Source organism: Telopea speciosissima, chromosome 2 (genome assembly GCF_018873765.1).
Source record: "Telopea speciosissima isolate NSW1024214 ecotype Mountain lineage chromosome 2, Tspe_v1, whole genome shotgun sequence".
Classification (NCBI taxonomy): Eukaryota; Viridiplantae; Streptophyta; class Magnoliopsida; order Proteales; family Proteaceae; genus Telopea; species Telopea speciosissima.
Genome location: NC_057917.1, coordinates 73,621,182 through 73,636,315, shown reverse-complemented (window position 1 = coordinate 73,636,315; position 15,134 = coordinate 73,621,182). Strand labels below are relative to the sequence as shown.

The 15,134-nt window shown below is 39.1% G+C and overlaps 2 protein-coding genes across 4 annotated transcripts; both read left to right on the top strand.

The window, feature by feature from the left end:
• The first annotated feature begins 2,009 nt into the window (after window positions 1-2,009).
• On the top strand, window positions 2,010-4,334 carry LOC122651845 (pentatricopeptide repeat-containing protein At3g14580, mitochondrial-like). Its single transcript, XM_043845400.1, has 2 exons — window positions 2,010-3,828; window positions 3,995-4,334. Exon 1 carries the CDS (start codon window positions 2,075-2,077, stop codon window positions 3,794-3,796), a length of 1,722 nt encoding a protein of 573 aa, XP_043701335.1. The 5' UTR covers window positions 2,010-2,074; the 3' UTR covers window positions 3,797-3,828; window positions 3,995-4,334.
• A 2,686-nt stretch (window positions 4,335-7,020) lies between these two features.
• LOC122651847 (E3 ubiquitin-protein ligase MARCHF1-like) lies at window positions 7,021-15,095 on the top strand. 3 transcript variants are annotated; one of them, XM_043845404.1, is made up of 7 exons: window positions 7,021-7,114; window positions 7,414-7,627; window positions 8,520-8,605; window positions 8,719-8,865; window positions 10,012-10,135; window positions 13,889-14,175; window positions 14,784-15,095. In XM_043845404.1, exons 2-7 carry the CDS (start codon window positions 7,450-7,452, stop codon window positions 14,874-14,876), a joined length of 915 nt encoding a protein of 304 aa, XP_043701339.1. In that variant the 5' UTR covers window positions 7,021-7,114; window positions 7,414-7,449; the 3' UTR covers window positions 14,877-15,095. The 3 variants fall into 3 exon arrangements, with proteins under 3 accessions (XP_043701339.1, XP_043701337.1, XP_043701338.1); XM_043845402.1 differs by having other exon boundaries at window positions 7,022-7,114; window positions 7,414-7,628; window positions 8,515-8,605; XM_043845403.1 differs by lacking the exon at window positions 7,021-7,114 and having other exon boundaries at window positions 7,257-7,628; window positions 8,515-8,605.
• Window positions 15,096-15,134: the final 39 nt, after the last annotated feature.

The window sequence follows — 15,134 nt, the reverse complement described above, 5'->3', positions numbered from 1 at the left end:
TAATTATCATCAAGAGGTTTCAATATATATATAATACACAACAAGAAGGAATCCTAACTGCAAAATATGCCCACATGGGCAGAGAATAAGTTTATTAGGAGAGATGTGATATGGTGTATGACAGTCTAGGATAGCTAAGGTGGGTTATACACTACACCTCTTACCTGACCCTTAAGCCTCCTATCTATAGGCCAGATTAGGCTGAGCTTGTGTCCTCGTAGGAGACGGTAATTCTTATGCTCCAGTTGAGCTTATCATAGTAAGAATCATATTACGAGAGTGCAAACTAGAAAGTCAACCATTGATGGGGGGTTTCTATATTGTTGATCGGTGGGAGATCTTATTTCCTTGTAGTATTATGCGAATACTCATTGGCGGTGGTATATCTGGATTAGGATATGTCTGTTGTCTTCTTTGGGGGTGGATCGTATCCCCACACGATTGGGATTTTTGTTTTGGTTGGTCGGATGTCATGCGGGTATAGGCCAACAGGTTTGGGCGTGAGTTGCTACACATGATTGCGGTTGCCACATGTCGTGCTAGTATTCACGAGCCTTATTCAAGTATATTAGACAGATAACTGTTTTTTTTAGTCTGATTAGCTAGCATATAATTTGATAAACTCGTTTGAGGTCTGATTAATTCGATTAATGTGAAGTTGATTATGGATCAATAATTGATCAACCAAATATAAACGTGTTCATGCCTACCTTACAAGTCTCGATTAACTAATCGATGTAGGGTCTTAAATTGATGGGACTAATTAAGTCTAATCGAAACTGACTGACATGACATAGACACCCCTAGTCCCCAAAGTCCGGTTTAAGTCCTCGTACAGTCCTTAGGACCATCCTCTCCACCCACATGGAATCCAAAGGACCCACAAAGGGTTGTGGATTCCATGTGGGTGGAGGGGGATCCCGATGATGGTCCTCGTATTAGGGGTGTCAATTCCAGGCCCGGCCTAACAAACCTGATTGAGCCCGCCTAGATAAAGCCCGACCCAACTCGACATGTTTAGTAATCAGGCGGTCCAAGTGTGGGGTCCTTGCCCGTCGAGTGCTCGACTGGACCAACCGATTACAGGCCCAACCTAACCCAACCCTTTAACTTATAAACTTCCCCTCACCTTCCCTCTCTCGGTCTCTCATGTGTGGCTATCAATAATATTTACCTTTGGGATTCGTGCTATAAATGAAAATTAAATTCTTTATGATTCAAACATGTACTAAATAAGAGAGAATCACGTGAACTTAAATCTAAGCAAGCCCACCAAATTAAGAAAATTGATTCATGAAAGACCCATTTAGCTAGATTTTGAATTCATGTCGGGAAGAACAGTTTTAATTGGCCATAATGACTTTATCCCAATCACCCACAAAGAAACACTTGGATGCTGACCATCCATGTTAACTCTGGTCTTTTATTTCTACATGAACAGATTAATAATCTCATCATATATATATAATTGAGCAAGTAGCTGGGAAAATAAACACTTAGAATCGGCTGTTGGTGGAAAGAATGTGTGTGAGAGAGAGAGAACCCAAATTTGGAAATGAACAAAATCGGGTGTCAAAGTATTTAGAAATGGCAGTACCGTTTAAAGCCCGTTTAGATTTACACAGGTCCATAGCCCGATTTTATACCGTTCAAGGCCCAGTTAAAAGTCGATTACATTAACCCGACTAGGCCCGGCCCGGCCCAAAGATTTAAATGGGCAGTCACAGTGCAGGCTTTAAGCACTATGAGGCCTAGCTAGGCCCAACCGGTTGACACCCCTGCTCGTACTAGGACCTGAGCCACACTGTAGTCCCCACTCCCCACCAATCCACCATTTCCCCATGAACTAAACACAGCATCGATGAATGGACCTGGTTCGGCTCGGCCGGTCGAGTGGACTCGCGTTCTGTCGTCCTCGGATCCAAGTCAAAGGATTCAAAACAAGGAATATCATATTGACCAAATTATCCCTCTTGTTGCTATCTAATCCCGCGGTTCTCCCTCTGTTCAACAGCCCAAAATCAAACTCTCTGACTTCTGATGAAAACCCCAGCGACGCTGAGAGGAACATGGGATGGGAATGTCAAAGATATACCGGAAGCTCAGTTATTCCTCGAACCCTAATTTTCTCTATTCTCTTTTTTATCCATCTCAGACTCTTCATCTATGTTCCTCTCCCAAGACCCTAAAATTCACTGGAGGTTCTTGCTCTTGTGAATCCTGTGTTGGAAGCAACTACAGTCGTAAATTTAATGCCGGCGACGGTGACTGTTCTTCGCACATTCTTTACAGAAAGGGGCCTAATTTGAATAGATCGAGTTCAATCCCTTCTCAGAATCCAGCATTTTTATTATATCTACGTTCAGAAACTGGAGTGTGCAATAGAAGTGCCAACTCTGGAATCAGTAGTAGATACTTTGTCTCTAAGCTTGCATATCTGGAACCCCTTAATAGTGTTTCTCGATCATTTTCGACGTCTTCTGTAGGCGTTTCTCCTTCACCAGCGTCATTGGAAAGCTCAAATTCTAGTGAAACACCTGGTCAAGGGGCGTGTAGGATAGGTGTTCGTGATAAGTCCCAAGAGAGTAGATCAAGTTTTACTCTTCGAAAAAGTAAAATAAATGTCAAGGGTCAAACAACTAGATGGAATGCCGAGCATAAAATTTCTGCTCACAAGCCGAGCCAAGAAGTGATTGAATTTGTCGAGTTGATTAAACGAGGGGAAGACTATATGAAGTCGAAGCTCAGTCAGAGCAGTGTAAAAATATCCCCTGCTTTGGTTTGCGAGGTTATCCAGGTCTTGAACTCTAGTAGAGTTCCGGCTTTACATTTCTTCAATTGGGTTAGAGAGGCTCAGCCCGAACTGGACCGTAGTTCTCATATATGGAGCCTGATTATTGCTAATCTTGGTGGCTTGGGAAACTATGACTCGATGCTTCGTTTGTTGAAAGTTCTTTCAGAGAAGAGGATTTGTCTGACAGAGAAGGCATTTGGGTTTCTGCCTGTTTGTGACAAGGATAGGGCTTCGGTTAGGAGCTCTGTTAAAAAAGTGACAGATATGTTAATTGAAGTTGGAGGCTCATGTTGTGGCTCTGGCACTTATGCCCTGATTAAGATGCTATGCACTTCGAATGCCTTTGACATGGCAACCTTTGTGATGGAGGAGACAGCTAGGAAGACATCTTACTACAACATAATGATTTGGGCAAAGTGTAGGAGTGGCAATTTTCAAGCAGCACGGGATATGTTGGATCAGATTAGGAAATTTGGTTGTCACCCGAATGCCAACTCTTATAATTACTTGCTCAGTGGACTCTGCAAGAATGGCAGTATTGTTGAGGCTTGCAATCTGCTTAATGCAATGGAAGAATCAGGGTATATTCGAGATGCTGTAACCTTTGAAGTGCTTGTGTTTCATGCATGTAGACTTCAAAGGTTGGATTTTGCAATGGAGTTCCTTAATCAGATGATGTCATGTGGTCTGGAACCTCGTCTCCATACACATGCTGCCTTCATCAAGGGCTACTTTGGTGCTGAAAGATTCCAGGAGGCTCATAAATATGTCGTTGATATGAGTAAAAGGTACAAATCTTCAGCCAATATGAATTACAGTTTGCTTGCAAGCCTTCATCAGCAGAAAAGGCATGTTGTCGAAGCCCGAGAGATTCTTGTTGAAATGATGGAGAAGCGTCTGAAGCCCAACTTTCCAATTTACCAGAAAGTAATGAAGGATCTTTTTAAGTTAGGGATGAAAGATTTGGTTGCAGATTTAAAGAGCAGATTCTCAAAGTTCTAATCAAGTACAAAAGCTGGATGAATCTGCTCTGGGTTAGTCTTCTAATAATATGGAATTTTTTTTCTTTCCCTTTTTTCTTCTTGACATGCACTAATGCTGGAACCAGAAGAGGATTTTCAATTAAACCAGTCAAATTAGTTGCTCAGAGCCATTCATGAACAAGAAGTTAAACATTGGAGGATATTTTTTTTGTTACAGGGGGAGTAGTATGTTCCTATCTTCTTATGAGCCAATTGATTGATATCAATTAGGCTTTCCAGGAATACATGCTGGTGAATGAAGCAATTTCTCTTCATGATTGGATTGACATTCTGGTGAGTGGTGAGTTAGATGAGTTTGCTGTTGCAATAATCTGAAAAATTCATTTTCCTCTACTTCTGCTATTTGTCTGCCCATCAAATAGGTTCTGTTGTTGTCAGTAGAAAATAGGTAACTGAATACGGATATTTGGTCAATTGAGTATCCAATCTGGTGGCTATTTTTGTGACAAAAATTGAAGGCTACCAGTTAGTTGTAAGGTGTTTCTCCTCCGCGTATTGAATGGATGGATTGTAGATCTGCCAACACTTATAACTATAAACTGCACGGATCAGTTACAGGACCTTGAACAATTACACGTACCTCCCTTGGACTATGGTGGATTGGTGGGGCTTACAAATAAACCCAGTCCGTTAAGTTGAAACTGTTAGTTGAAGCAAAAAATTCATAAATGACCCTATTATCCTTTATTAGTGTGATTTTACCCTTTTATCCTTATATTAAATAACTCAGACCTATCTCCTCAACCTTCTATCGTTCCAACCTCATCTTTCATCTCACCTCTTTCTTCTCCGGCGGCTTGCATATATCAACCTGTCATCTTTGGCGATTTGTGAGGAGTAATCTCTCCAATCCAGTTATCTTCGGGCTGCAAACCAACGACCAACTCTGACAACTCAACAGATGCGCTAATCTTTCCAATCTGTGTTTTATAACCTAAAGATCCACCCAATTGCCATTGGGGGTAAGGGATGAAGTTTAGGGTTCGGATGGTGAAGCTTTGACATTCGGATGGGGTTGAGCTTGTGGTAAGAGGAATCAAACACGCCATTTGCCTCCTCGCCGGTGCTTGCAATGCCCAATCTAAACCCTAACCAATAAAAATCCTAATTTGCCAATAATGAAAGACTAAACAAACCTGAAGAACACTACTTGCTTTGGATTTCCAAGGAGTTGATAGTTTACACAAATTGATTGGCAACAATACAAGGGCTGGCGGCACCCTATTTCTACCTTTTATGATGGACAGGTTTAAGATCTGATTTTATTCAACATAAACCATAATGTTTAGGGTTTTTGTTAACCCTCTTGGATACTACACTCGATCTTTATTTGGGGTTCATCAGTTCATCCAGGATCATCTGATTAGACTTCTTTTCATGCCATAGAGAGCTCTTTTTTGGGGTATTTATTTCTTACATCGATACTTGAAATTAATGTGGATCTAACCATCAGATTCTAATGAGATTTTAGGGCACTGTTGTTGTGAGAGGCCACTCGACTTGTATTTGGTGTTCCTCTGACACCTATTGTTGTTGGTATTTAAAATCTTCTTTTTCTAGTTTGAAATATCTGCCATAATGCAATTCTGAAATTACTTTTCTTCTGATCGCTGATATCAAGTGAAATTTTGGGGATGTTGACTGCTGGCCACTAGTGCTATTACTGGAGGTGGTGATGATGGTGGCAGGTGGGTTGTAGGAAGAAGAAAAAACAATTTGGAGATTTAGGTTTGAAGATGTGACAAGGGTAAAAGTGGTATTTAGAAAATTATCATTTTAATTGAAGATATAATAAGTGTGAAACTGTCTTTTAGATCTTAAAATTAACCCCTTTCTAACACCGTCAACCTTCATGGGTACAGATATAATTGTTCAAACAATGGGGGTTACTTGTAATTGGACCAAACTACAAGATGGTATATGTAATTTTCTCTAAATAAATCTATTTGGTTTGAAAATTTACACTTGAACAGAGACAATGGAGCTAGTATCGGCATGGCTGTTACCAATATGAATTGGCCGATACAATTGATCCTATCTTGATACCTTAAACTTAAATCCTAGTCCGAAGTTCGAACCGACCAAACCTGATTAAAAAACAAACCATACTCTTAACAATTCAGATAAAGTTTGGGCTTTTAGAAACCGATAGAAACTATAACTATTGGATGTATCGAACTAGACTGTAACCGATGATGCTGAACTGATAAGAAATGTTAAAGAAAGCTGAAAGAAAATCGAAATCGAATACCAACAACTGCCTAGCTAAGTTGGTGAGTCGTGGTGCGCTTCATGCCCATGCTCACTAGGAAGTCGCGAGTTCGAGTCTCCTGGCTGGTACCTTAGCCTCTCCCCGGTTCGATCTCCCCCCTCTATACAAAATATATATAAAGCTCCCAATTCCCAAAAACTTTACCTCAATGGATCGGCTTTGGTTTACATACCTAAAACCAATTCAGTCTGATCGAAATCATACTAGGGGGTGATGGACCTAATCAGTTAACCCTTGGAAACTGCATTACCATTCCCGAGACATGATTTTTACTTCCCACATCCAGACAGAGAACCACACAAAAATACCATTCAATATCAATGAACTAAAAATCTCATTCAATCAAATGCTTCTGAATACGCTCTTATCGACTCCCACCATGGTGCAGGCTACACAACGAATTTTTTTATCAATAGTTTACAATATCCCTTTTTATAATAAAAGTTACCTTCGGATCGAGAACGACAAGACCCAGACACGTGTTTAAAGCATAAAATCTCCAACATCATGAAGAGTTGGGGGCCCATCTAAGAAGGCTATTTATAAACACAATAGGAATCATCTACTAGATCTAATCACGTCTAACCGTCTGATCTATTTACTATTTCTATGGTCCTTACAGATACCTCAGACAGGAAACCCACAATGATCCGTTCGCGCCGATTCTAATCTAAAACCCTAGTGTAGGGGCCCACGAATTATGTAGTTTAAATCTATGGGCCCCGCAGACGAGCTAAATCCAGGAAACATACCCATTTTTCGTCCACTATGGAAAGGGCCCAGAAATGCTTGCATAGCAGGAAAGGAAGAAATGCAGCTTTCGTACGTGCGAGGTACGCAACACGCGTCATATAGACAGGTTTTCTCCTTTGGTGTGCAGGTGTGGCACAACTATTCCTCTCTTCTTCTTTTGGTTTTCTCGTGAATTCGCTACAGAAACTCGGCGTCTTCGTTTTTCTCTTAAATCTCTAGAGTTTCTTCCTTCAATCTCCTCATCAGATTCTGGTAAATTCATCAAATTCACATTTATTCTTCAATTTCATCGGAACAATTATCCATAATACTGTTAATCTCTTTTCGAATTTATATTAATTCTTCGTAAGTTTATAATTTATCTCTGTCTGCATCTTTTGGTGATTTTCTCCGTTTGTCGCCCATTGAACTCTGTATTTTGTTAGAAACCTCTGGTGCTTTCTACTTGTTAAGGTCTGCGCCGAATTTCTTTGTTTGGGTCGCTAATTTTTTTTACTTTCTAATGGTTCGGACTTTGATTCCTTGAATTTGATGATCTTGAATTACTCTAGGATTTGTAAACCTCTCGTGGTTTCTGTTCAACAACAATGAAGAGGGAGCTGCAGTTAGAACCGGCGGGGGAACGAAGTCCTGGTGACTCTGATCCCCTGCTTGGGAATGAGGCTAACTCGTTGACGGAAAGTTCGAACGAAATAAAGGATGTTGAGGTCGAAGCTCCTTCTGCGGCTTGTTGTCGTATCTGTCTAGAGTACGACGGCGAACAAGGTAATGCTCACTTTCTGATAATTGAACCATAGTTCCTTTTAGGAGAGATTTTATATGCTTTGTTTATATAAGTTGCTTCCCTTTCCTGCATTTTGTATTGAATCCAGACCTTCCATGCTTCAAGAAAGGGAGTCCTTCCCCCTCCAACTTGCCCCTTGGAAAATATTATCGTGTATATTATTCGAGTTCTGAAATAATTTTAGGATGATTATGTCAACTTTGGTTGGATGTTCAAATGTGAAGTTCAACTCTAGTTTATTTACTAAGCAAGTGAAAGATATATAAAACATTACCACCCCAAAAAAAGTGAAAGATATAAAATAACACTGACATTACTGGAATTTTATTTTAAACCTCATACTCCTGCAGTCACTACCATACTCTTGTGCCATGCTATGATGGTTTAACTCATCCTACGAGACCCTGGAAGTCCAGTCTACTATTGTATGGAAGGTCAAAAACAAATAGTCTGGATTAAGTTTAGCATGTTTCATGCTTTTGTTCTTTTTGGAGTTGGATTAGTTGAAATAGAAGATTAATTTTCACTATTATGTCCCTTATTTCTTTTCTAAGGGTGCAGTTGTTGCTATTGCTATTGTGACTTTCACTTTATCCCTTAGTAGTTTTAAGCCAGTCAAGTGGCCTGGTTCCAAGTGAAACATTGCATTGTGAATTTGTCCTTTCACTCATTAGGCAATGAAGCTGTCTGCTTGTTTATCATAAAAGTATGCAGTTGTTGCTACTGCTATGGCCTATGTTTATACTAAGAAGTATGTCGTCAAAAAGTTACAGAATGACCTTGAGAAGGGAGTAGTGATGTAGATCATAATTTTTAACAAGTCTAATATGAGCTAATGTTTCACGATCGCCATAAATGCTGTTTCTTTTACAGGTGAAGAATTGATATCTCCTTGCATGTGCAAAGGAACCCAGCAGTTTGTTCATCGGTCATGCCTTGACCATTGGCGCTCAGTGAAGGTACATTTTCTTTCTCTTGACTCTAAATCCAATAATTTGAATGAACGCGTGTACACTTTGAGTGAAGTTGATGACAATACAAATTTAATGTTTTTTTCTGTTTCTTCGTACAGGAAGGATTTGCTTTTTCACATTGCACAACTTGCAAGGCACAATTCCATCTTCGAGTTGAATTACTGAAGGACTATTCCTGGCGTAAAATAAAATTTAGAATTTTTGTGGCAAGAGATGTTCTGCTCGTATTCTTGGCAGTTCAAACTGTAAGTAAGACCCCGATTTTTACATATACAGCATATCCATAGACATATTTTCCATTGAAATGGTAGGAGTGTCTATGTTTGTCAATCATATGAAGTCTTGGATGCTCTGATTGCTAATGGTGCAACTCATGGGTCTGGTTGCATGTGTTTAAATAATACAAAAGACTTTTATGGTTCAAAAAATAATAAGATCGTTTGATACACTACACAGATCCCTTATCAATTGTATTACAGACGTGTGGCCAAGGATACAAATTAAATTTTATCTTTTTAATGCTGGGATTTTCCATATTAAACCTAGTTCATAGCCTGTAGATGCATTGTAGTAGTCCCCAACACTTTGTTCCACCAAGAAATGTAGGTTGATTTGGCAAAAATATAAAATCTAGTGTTCTTTGAAGTGTCCCCCCCCCCTCTAATAGGAGAAACAACTCGAAACTCACTACTTTCGACCCATTTCATTTGGAACAGTGCTTTTATATGCACTGTTTTGTATCATTTTGGTCGAAACGATTGTGAAACCGGAGTAGGAACCGGAATTTTGGCCTGCAAAATTTCGATTGAAATTCTGCATACCTAGTGAATCAACCTGTGTTTATATTTGACTTTTTCCGGATCTGAAGTTTTTTCGTGAAATCATGGTCATTTCGACCAAATTTTGAACCATGTGTGGAACTACCATTCATGGAAAATCAGGCCCTTTTCATGCTATCATCTGATAGATAAAACTGGGTAATTATTTAGTAGAATCTCTTTTTAATAGAATTTTACACCAAATGGAATATTTTTACGATTTTCTTTGTATGTGTGTTTCGGAAGGGGGTGTTGGAAATTCATTTCCACCTCTTGAGGAGATCTTTTGACCACAATGTTATATCCTTAAACTAAGTGAGCAATCTGATCAACGACCATGTTGTGCTGTGTGGAAGTGTACTGTGAGTAATCTGTGGTAATTTGACTTTAGATTCTTAAAATCTGAAGATATGTTTGCATTCTTTTTTTCTTTTTTTGGGGGGTGGGTAGGGGGGAGGGAAGGGAACTACTTATCATTTTTTTGGTGGGAAAGATAAATTTCCTCATGCATATCTTCCTATTTCAGAGCAAAAGTAAATATTGTTTTCCCCTTATAATACCTCATGTTTTCAGGTGATTGCTCTAATGGGTGGCTTTGCGTACTTTATGGACAAAAATGGGAATTTCCGGAATTCATTCAACGACAGTTGGGACCGTATACTGTCAAAACATCCAATACCCTTTTACTACTGCATTGGTATGATTCTTCAATATTTTTGGTCCCCATCCGTTATTCTTGGTCTGTTTGTTATATTTACCTTTATCTTATGCTAAGGGCCAGAAGTTGCTGCAATAAACTTCAAATTTAAACAGAAATTTCTTCCATCTTACTAATGCATGTGCGGATTAGATTAGCATCTTGGAATATTGGATCTTTAACACGTATAAGTCTAGAATTGATAGATGTTATGAGAAGAAGGATTAGCATAGCATGTATTCAAGAGGCTAGATGGAAAGGTAAAAAAGCTCAGGAGTTGGACGACTTTAAACTTTAGTACATGGAGGATGAAAGTAATAGAAGTGGAGTGGGCATAGTAATGGATAAAGGATTTAAAGGATGATGTGGTGGATGGCTGGATGTTAAAAGATTTGGAGATAGGATTATATCCATCAAGCTTGTGTTGGAGAAAGAGGTTGTCAATATAATTAGCACTTACGCACCTCAAGTAGGATTGAATAAAAGTAGTAAGTTACAATTTTGGGAACATATGGATGGATTAGTGCAAGATTTTAGTCAAGGAGAAAAGATATTATAGGGGGTGATCTGAATGGACATGTTGGGAAAGATCATAGAGGCTATGAAGGTGTACATGAAAGATATGGTTTTGAAGAGAGGAATGAGGGAATCTCAGTTATAGATTTTGCTGTGATTTATTCATTGTAAACATTACTTTGAAAATAGAGAGGAGCATTTAGTTACCTCCAAAAGTGGGCATCATAGTAGCCAAATAGATTTCTTCCTAACTAGAAGGTTTGATAGATTGTTATGTAGGGATTGTAAGATTAAATCAAGGGAGAGCCTAAACACACAACATAGATTAGTGGTCAGATATGTGCATCACTATGCAAAATCGTAAGAAAGTTGAGCTTATTTACCCTAAGACAAGGTGATGGAGCGTAAAAGGAGATATTTTGAATCATTTATTGATAAAGTGGTCAAAAAAGGGAAGTGAGACTTTTAGGGAGACACTAATACGATGTGGAATGAGATGACTACTTGTATTAAGAAGGTCGCTAAAGATGTCCTATGAGAATCGAAAGGTAAACGTCATTCTCTAGGGAGACTTGGTGGTGTGATGATAAAGTTCAAGCAGCCATTAAGACTAAGAAATCTTGTTTTAAGGTATGGCAAAGGACTAAGAATGTAGAGGATTTAAAAATATAAATTTTTTAAAAATGAAGTTAAGAAGATTGTGGGAAAAGCAAGGGCGAAGAAACATGAATATCTTTATATACCAATTTGAGCACAAAGGAAGGAGAAAAAGCTATTTATAAGATAGCTAAGATGAGGGAAAGGAAGAGTCGAGATCTCGAACATGTTAGATGTATTAAAAGTGAAGATGGTAAAGTGTTAATAAGAGATGAGAAAATTAAAGAGAGATGGAAAGATTATTTTGCAGCCTACTAAATAAAGACACTTCGAGTAATAGCGTCCCGGAAGACTACATTTCCCATCAAGACACCACATTTTGCAGATTTATGTGGAAAAAAGGGTGTCTGAAGTAAAACAAGCTTTAAGGAGGATGAAAGTAGGCAAAGCACAAGGCTCGGATGAGGTCCCAATAGAAGTGTGGAAGAGCTTGAGAATATGTGGTTTATCTTGTCTAACCAAGCTGTTTAATAAGATTATGAGCACTAGAAAAATGCCGGATGAATGGAGGAGAAGCATTGTGGTTCCGATTTACAAAAATAAAGGTGATAACTATAGAGACATAAAGGTGCCCAGCCTTTTCTTGTATCTTTTTCTCATTCTTTCATTAATATGATCTAATCTTTTAGCAAAAGGAAAAAAAAAAGCTGCAATAGCTATAAAGATATAAAACTAATGAGTCATACTATGAAATTATGAGAGAGGGTTATTTAAACCCACCTGAGACAAGATACTACTATTCTGGAGAACCAATTTGGTTTTATGCTAGGTAGATCCATGATAGAAACTATTTACTTACTTAGGAGACTCATGGAAAGATTTAGAGATTGCAAGAAAGATCTCTATATAGTCATTATTGACCTAAGAAAAGCTTATAATTGAGTCCCTGGAGAGTTAATTTGGTAAGTACTAGAGAAAAGAAGTGTTTCAAGTAAATATGTGGACATAATTAAAGATATATATGATGGTGGGGTGACTAGCGTAAGAATTGTGGGGAGTCAAGGTAGTGAATTCCCAATTATAATTTGATTACATGAAGGATCAGCTTTAAGCTCTTATTTGTATGCGCTTCTCATGAATAAAAAAGGGCGTACGCAGTGCCCGAGGCTGGGAGGGTCATAATGTACGCAGCCTTACCCCTGCTTTCTTAGAGGGGTTGTTTCCAGACTCGAACCCGTGACCATTTGGTCATAATGAAGCAACCTTATCGTTGCACTTCTCATGGATGATTTAACCAAAAACATTTAAGATGAGGTTCCTTGGTGTATGCTTTTTGTTGATGATATTATTTTGGTGGATGAGACAAAACCAGGGATTAATATAAGTAGAACGAAGACGGAGTATATGGAGATCAACCTTGTAATCAAAAGGTTTTAAGATAAGTAGAACGAAGACGGAGTATACAGTGTGTAACTTTGGTTGCACTAGGATGGATAATGAGATGGTGAAATTGATGAGAGAGAGATTCTGCAAAGTGATTATTTTAGGTATCTAGGCTCAATCATAAATAAAGAAGGTGATATAGAGGATTATGTTTCACAGAGAATTAAAATAGGATGAATGAAGTGGAGAGGTGCGTCCGGAGTGTTGTGTGATCAATGTATTCCTTTGAAACTTAAATGAAAATTTTATTGGACAATCATACGACTAGCTATGATGTGTGGTGTGAAATGTTGGGCAGTTAAGAAGCATCATATAGATAAACTTAGTGTAGTGGAGATGAGGATGTTGATATGGAAGAGTGGCAAAACTAGGAAGAATAAAGTAAGGAATTATCATATTAGAGTTGATTACGGAGTAGCTCCAATAGATAATAAGCTACAAGAAAGTTGTTTGAGGTGTGGCATGACATATTCAACAAAGAGGCCTTTGGATGCTTCAATACGGAGGAGTGATTTGATTCAGATTGAAGGAACTAAAAGAGCCAAGGGCAGACCTAAAATGACCACAAGAGAAGTGGTGAGGAAAGACATTCATTGCTTAGGTCTTGTATCAAGTATGACCTCGAATAGAACTGATTGAAAGGCAAGGATCCATGTAGCCATATAGTTGTAAACCCCATTTAGTTGGGATAAGGCTGAGTTGTTGGTGTTGTTTACTAATCCATGAGCATCTACAGATCCCTAGTTGTAAACCTTAAAAAGATACTGAACAGTAAGGATATAGGTGTGAGGCCACTAAAGCTGTCTTCCAGCACACAATTGCGTACAGAAAGTACAGGTGAGGAGGTGTGACTCTCCATGCCATATAGTTCCCCTGTAGCCCTCCTTGATAAAACTTGAGATACTTGGCTAATCATGATGTAACCGTTTAAAGAAATACACTTTTGCAGACAATGGCCTTGTTAGGATGGAATTAGGAAACCAATTAGTTGTAAGCCAACATTTTTTTTGTAATACCAGTTAGAAGGAAACATCTGCCTAGGACAAGGCCTGGACAGATCATAAATATCAGCATAATATGCTCTCTTTCCCCCTTTACTTTTCAGGGGTTAAGTAAAGCATATTCTAATTTTAAAGTTGAGACCAAGGTTTCAAACACTGATGTATGATATGTTTCATTATCCCCTGGAAAATGCAGGTGTAGTAGCCTTCTTTGTGCTGCTGGGGTTTTTTGGGCTCATACTACATTGCTCCTCTTTCAACAATAGTGACCCATGCATGGCTGGCTGTCGGAACTGTTGTTATGGATGGGGCATTTTGGACTGCTTCCCAGCTTCTATGGAAGCATGCTTTGCCCTGGTAATCATCTTCGTTGTCATATTTGCCATACTTGGCATTGCTTATGGTTTTCTTGCTGCCACCATGGCCACCCAGAGGATCTGGCAGAGACACTACCACATCCTCACAAAGAAGGAGCTCACGAAGGTAAAAACCCCTATTGGTTATTCTCTGTTGTGAATATTCAGGGATTCATTGATTCTGGTTACTTAAAACTTGATAATAGCGGTTCAACTCACTGGGGCTGAGGCCTGAGTGATATAAATAGTCACCCCTCTCCCTCTAGTTTTGTCATTGTACAATTATGGGGCACGGAGCAGTTGACACTCCTGGTGGTCAACTCCAGGTGCCCTTGGTGTTTCTGCTAGTGGAGAGCTTCATTGCCATGAACACCAGGAATACCCAGAACTCTGACGGACATTCACAAGAATGTATATTGTGCCTAAAATGCCATTACCACCAGTGACAAATCACTGCAACTACAGGATCTACTTGTCTAGTTGTTTCTAGAAATGTCCCTGTGCAGGATCATTGCTCATATAAGTAAATTTTGTGCATGTGAGCTTATTGGGCCCTATGTTTTGGGAGGGCCCTATGTTTTGGGAAAGATGTCCTGCTGAGTATGAGACCAAGTTGGGTTAAAAGTAGCTGTAGTGGCATGTAGCTTAAAATAGGATGCCTTAGAAAGGTAGCCAATGTTTCTTACTTGTAAAGCAAGGAGATGTGCAATCTTTCTTACTTGTTAGATGTTGCAGGAATATGTGGTCGAGGATCTTTGTGGGTGTTATACACCACCAAAGCTGGACCCAGAGCATGAGGAGCGTCTAAAATTACTGAAGCTCCTGTAGAGAGAGAAGCTGGTTGAGGAGGTAAAGAACATCTTGGCAAGGAAATGTCTTGGACCTAGCCACAAACATGTGAGATATCGATGCATATAATGTATTTATTAATGCATGGCAACCTGTCGTGGAACGAGGGAAGAGAAATTACATCTTTTTTAGCATTTCTTTGGATGATGTGGCCAAAATGTGAATAACAGTTCTTAAAAGCTTTGCTTCCCTCTCCAATTTTTTCTTTCCTTCTTTTTGTTGTGGGCTTAGAGTCCT

Coding starts and splice junctions, on each gene's coding strand:
- LOC122651845 (XM_043845400.1), top strand. CDS start 2,075: ATGGGAATGTCAAAGATATACCGGAAGCTCAGTTATTCCTCGAACCCT.
- LOC122651847 (XM_043845402.1), top strand. CDS start 7,450: ATGAAGAGGGAGCTGCAGTTAGAACCGGCGGGGGAACGAAGTCCTGGT. Junction 7,629..8,514: donor GAGTACGACGGCGAACAAGG/TAATGCTCACTT, acceptor TGCTGTTTCTTT/TACAGGTGAAGAATTGATAT. Junction 8,866..10,011: donor TATTCTTGGCAGTTCAAACT/GTAAGTAAGACC, acceptor TCATGTTTTCAG/GTGATTGCTCTAATGGGTGG.